We start from the raw sequence: 5,388 nt of genomic DNA on the forward strand, positions 1-5,388 counted from the left end.
CCTGAAGGAACGTAGTCTTTATAAAGTTATTTTTTCCTGTACGAACTCTGTCTTTAATAGAGCGCTTATACCAGTGCTTCTCTTATAAGAAATAGCCTATATCTAGTAGTTAATAGAAGTGTATAGAATGCGCTAGTAAATAGAAGGGTATTATATCCAATTGCTCGCAAATGGATATAAATTCGTAAGTCATATGGCTACCGTGGCCATCGAAGATGAGAAGACAATATTTGCCTTTTCGTATGCCCTTGGTTTAATAATAGAAGTGCCATAGCCAGCTAATAGCTAGCTTATTATCTATATAGCCTGTTTCGCTCTAGGCGATTTTCGTACTATTAGAGAGATTATTATCAAATATCTTCTCTTTAAACACCTTGTAAGGCATAATAATAAAGGCTTTAATTGCGAAACCTCCGGCTAAAATGCACTCTATTACTATAATCGACTCTCGTTCGGCTAGATCTTTGATATAAACCTATAATTATTAATTAGTAAGTACGAAGTATAAAGTACTAAGTATAATTATCGGGTAGTACTTACCTCTCAAATATTCTTATATATAATTACTATTAAACTAGTAATATACCTAATACGAAAACCAATCTTATTAATGTTATATATATCGAATATTTATATTTCGTACTTATCCAAAATAGCCTGGAGCCATATAAACGTCTCCAAGACTAGTTCTAGAGTAAGTGCCTCCTTCCGTTAATAATCCATAGGCTTTATATATATATTATAGTATTTCCCAAGCTTTCTTTGCTTTTCTACCTAACGAAGAGCCCAATTATTCCCCAGGCGATTATTATCTCTATTAATTAGGCCTATAGCCTCTAGAATTTGTATAGTAGCCCGAGTAACCATATTATACCAAAGCGGGAAACCCTTCTTAATAGCTATATCCATATACCATATTAGGCTCATCTTCTGGGCCTTATTTAGGCGCGTATTATGCCCTCTATTCTCCGAAAGAGGCTTTGCTCCCTGTTCCCTTCCATATAAAGTCATATAAGAGATATTAAATACGCCTGCTATGATCCGCAAGCTAGTAATTTCGGTTTCGGATAGGTTGTAGTATGCCTTTAGGGCCTCCTATATTCGAGCCTCCTTCTCCAAATATAGCTTCGTCTTATATTTTGGCATCTTCCGGAGCCTCCTAGCAAGCTCTTTAACCTGTCTTCTCGATATTTGACGCGTGGCTTTCGGTATAGTAGTTAATTTAGTAGTTAATTTGGTAGTTAAATTAGTAATTAATATAATTAATGCCCTGCGATTTTTAGTGTTTTTTGGCTTTGGTATTAAGTGAGTTCTCTCTAAAAAGAATTCTAAAAATCACGTTTTAATTTATAGTATAATACTATGTAATTATATAAAAAAATATTCTATTATATAATTATAGAGTCTAGTATAGCCTATAATTATATAAAAAAATTATCTTTATTAGATATGTAATTATTTTTTAATCTAATATATAGACTAAAAAATCGATGTCGGAGTTACTGGGATGTCGGAATTAGTATTACTAGCAAGTATAGCGAGCTAGCCCGAACCGGGTACGGAAATGCCTGCGAGTACTCTTAAATAATTTTATTTTATATTTCCGAACTTACTTGAAGGTAATCCGAACTTACTTAGTTATATTCTTATACTAAATTTAATATAGTTCTTTATATTAATTAGTATTTGCCTTTAACTATTACTTAATTTCTACTTTTATTACTAGGTATTAAAGAGGCTTATTATAGTAAATTATATTATAAATCGTACTAATATATTCTAAATAGATAACTCTTTCGAATTTCATATTATTTACTATATTTTTAAATTAATCTTTAATAAAAAGGAAAAGCTCTAGATAAAAGGCCTTAATAACCTTATAAAAAACTCTATTTTTATATATTCTATTTTTAATAATAACTAGACTTATTAGAACTATAATAAAAGACCTATTAAATAATAAATTATTATTAAGCTATTCTTTAACTTATATATTATCCGAAAATTAATACTTTCCTATAATTTCAGACTTATAGATTATCTAGCTAAAGGTATTTATTTATCTAGTTAAATAGGCTATATTCGGAGTCTTTTTTTCTATTATTTTTAGTAGATACTTGCCTAATTCCTTAGCTATTTCCGGCTTAAATTTATTAGAAATAGAGAAATAATTAATATCTTTAAAGAACTTCTTATTAAAGATAATAGCCTTCTTATAATTTATAAGAAAAATATAACTAATATTCTAATACTCTTTACTAAGGTAGAATTCGCTATTTAAAGCTTTAGTAATAGCTAGATCTTTAGTATTACCTTTATACTAATTATAATTAATATTTCTAAAAGTAAAATATCTAGCTAGCTAAGAATAAATAATTAGATAAATAGGATACTTATTTAATACCTCGTAAAATCCGAGCCATATTAATAGATCTATTATTAAAAGTTAAGAGGCTAAGATAAAATAGCTATTACTAAGATTTCTATATATTAATATATTATTTTTTCGGAAGTAAAACTATAGTATCTCTATTTCTTTTATTAAAAGCTCTCGAATACTAAGTTTCTTAATTTACTTTAAATAATTCTTTTTATAAATATAGCTATTAGTATTCAGATTAGTAGTATTAGACTTAGGGATAGGAACTATAGTATTGAATTAAAGCTATAGATTAGAGTAAAATTAATTAGAAATATAATATTTATATTTATATTTCTTAATTTCCTAGTTCTTAAAAAAGAAATCCTATATTTTCTTATTTACCTAAGTAATAGAAATATATTTCTTGCTTTTAATAACTTTATAGATCTTAGTAACTAGCTTTAGAATATCTTTAATCTCTTATATATTAATAAAGAAAGTATTAGTAAGTTATTAAATATATATTATATAGGGAGCTTTAAGGAATTCATTATTAATTCTATAATATTTTCGCTTATAAATAGGTTCTATAATACTACTATATATTTCCTTAAAAATATACTTATTTTACTAAGTAAGTATTAACTTCTATTTAGCTAGTATCTTATAAATATACTAAATATTTTTATTAAGTTCTCTAGACTTAATACTCTTAGTTTTCTATTTCTTGGTTCTAGATATAGTTATAGAAATCTTTCTAAATAGTATTTTTTTTTAAAATAAAAGATTTCTCTTTACTTTCCTCTATTTTACTAATCTTATATTTAGTCTAGTACTTAGATCTCTATTATTTATTAGAAGTCTTAGGCTTAGCTTATTCTTTATTCTTACTAGATTCTTCTTATCTAGTTATACTAGTTCTACTAGCTTTACTAGTAGTTTTCTTATTAGGCTCTATTAAATTAGCTCTATTTTTCTTAGTTAAATTCGGTTAAATTAAAGCTAAAATCATAATAAGGGCCTATTCTTTAGGCTTATCTTAAAAAGCAAGAAAAGGCTTATTATTATAAACTTCCTTAATTAGAATTCCGGAAGTATTAAAGATATACTATCTAGCTTTAAGGTTATTAGCTAATAGTAGCTTAAACTATAATTCTCTAGGTTCCGAAATAGCTTTAATATATTTAAATACCTTAGTAATATCTGATTTAGTAAATATATTAGTATTTTAATACTTCTTATTCTTAATATATTCTAAAATAGCTTTATTAATTAACTAAATAGCTTCATATATTAAAGCTTTTATTTTAAAAAGAAAATATAACTTCTTATAAATGTTTTTACTAAGGTTATTATAAATATTATTAATATATTAGCTAAAAGCTTTATTATATAATATAATTCTATTCTAATTCTTAGTTTCTAGACTATTTACTATAGTTTTAATTTTATTAAGCTTCTCTTATTTGCCTTTAAAAATGCCTTTAATAATATTCTCGAATTTCCTATTATTAGCTTAGTAGTTCTTTAGCTTTTCTTTAATTAATTCTAGTCTAGTTCTATCTCTAATAAAGGTTTTCTATTTTAAAAGCTTATTATATATATTGCTTAGCTTATCTAGAATATTTGTATTAAATTTAGTAATTATAACTATCTTTTCTAGTATTAGTAAATCTTTTATAATTGCCTAAGCTTTTTTAATACTCTAAACTTTAATATTATTAATTTATAGGCTTTTAATAATACTATAGCTTATAAGAACTAGCTATTGTACTTTACTAGCTTAAGAAATCTATACTTTAGCTATTTTGTTATTTTTAATAAGTTATAAAGATATTATTAGTATAATAGTTATAAGTTATAAAATTAAAGATTCTCGAGATTATAAGAATTTCTTTTAAGTATATTCTAAAATAAAGAATAAATTAAAATAAACTTGGATTATATAAAAGTATTATATATATTCGAATTTTTCTTTCTTTCTAGTAAGAGAATAAAGCTAAAATAGTAATATATATAATAGGGAAAATAGGTATAATAATTAGATATATTTAAGATAATATAATTATGAATTAGAAATAATTATAAAAGATAAAATATAGAATTAGGCTTTTATTATAGAAAAGAATATAAATATATATACCTAAAGAAATATAATTAAGAAAATAATTAAGGTAAATTAAACTAAATAGTAATAATAGAGAAATAAGAAAATAATATAATAGAAATATAAATATAATAATAATATTTAAAGTATTAAAATATAAAAAGAAATAATAAAAATTTTATAATATAGATATATCCTAATTTCCTATTTATTTAGAAATATTTCTATTAATTCAAAAAATAATATAAAAGAAAGAAAATAATATAGGAAATATATAAAAAGTAAAATATATAAGTATATTAAAGATATTAGGAAAATATAAAATAAGTACTAATAGAAAAGAAATTAGAATAATAGAATTAAAAAATAACTTAAAATAAGATATTACTTCTTTTAAAACTAATCCGTATCTTTTCTAAAAGCTAATTATATTTATTTAATACTTATTAAAGTCGATTTTATATAATATAAAACTATTTAGTCTATTAGAACTTTAAAGTAATATCTATATTTATAAAGGTAATACTAAAGGTATTAAGATATATAGAAAGAAGAATTATAAAATAGTATAAATAGGGTTTATAGTACTATTATTAAGTTTGAAATAGTTAATATTAAAGTTAATATAAAATATAAAAAGATTAGGTATTTCGAATTAGTATTAAAAATATAAGAATTATTTAGATAATATTTAATAATAAGAAATAGATTAATAATAAGAATTAGTAAATTATATTAGCTTTTTAAAGAAGTAATTAGTTTCTAGTAATAAAATAGTATTTTAATTAGGGAATGGGTTTTATATAGGAAAAGTTCTTTTTATATAGAAATAGAAATATATAATATACTAACTAAATCTTAGTATAAGTTTTGAGAATAGCTATAGTTATATTAAAGAAGTGAGTTTTCTAGTATAAGA

General features: G+C 22.9%; 1 protein-coding gene across 1 annotated transcript; it reads right to left on the minus strand.

Moving 5' to 3' along the window:
* Positions 1 to 417: 417 nt before the first annotated feature.
* On the minus strand, positions 418 to 1,239 carry K444DRAFT_609106 (uncharacterized protein; the record flags this gene model as incomplete). Its single annotated transcript, XM_024879515.1, has 2 exons — positions 418 to 475; positions 541 to 1,239. A coding segment is annotated over one exon (321 nt), but the record flags the coding sequence as incomplete, so codon positions are not given.
* Positions 1,240 to 5,388: the final 4,149 nt, after the last annotated feature.

This window comes from Hyaloscypha bicolor (genome assembly GCF_002865645.1).
Source record: "Hyaloscypha bicolor E unplaced genomic scaffold K444scaffold_37, whole genome shotgun sequence".
Taxonomy (NCBI): domain Eukaryota; kingdom Fungi; phylum Ascomycota; class Leotiomycetes; order Helotiales; family Hyaloscyphaceae; genus Hyaloscypha; species Hyaloscypha bicolor.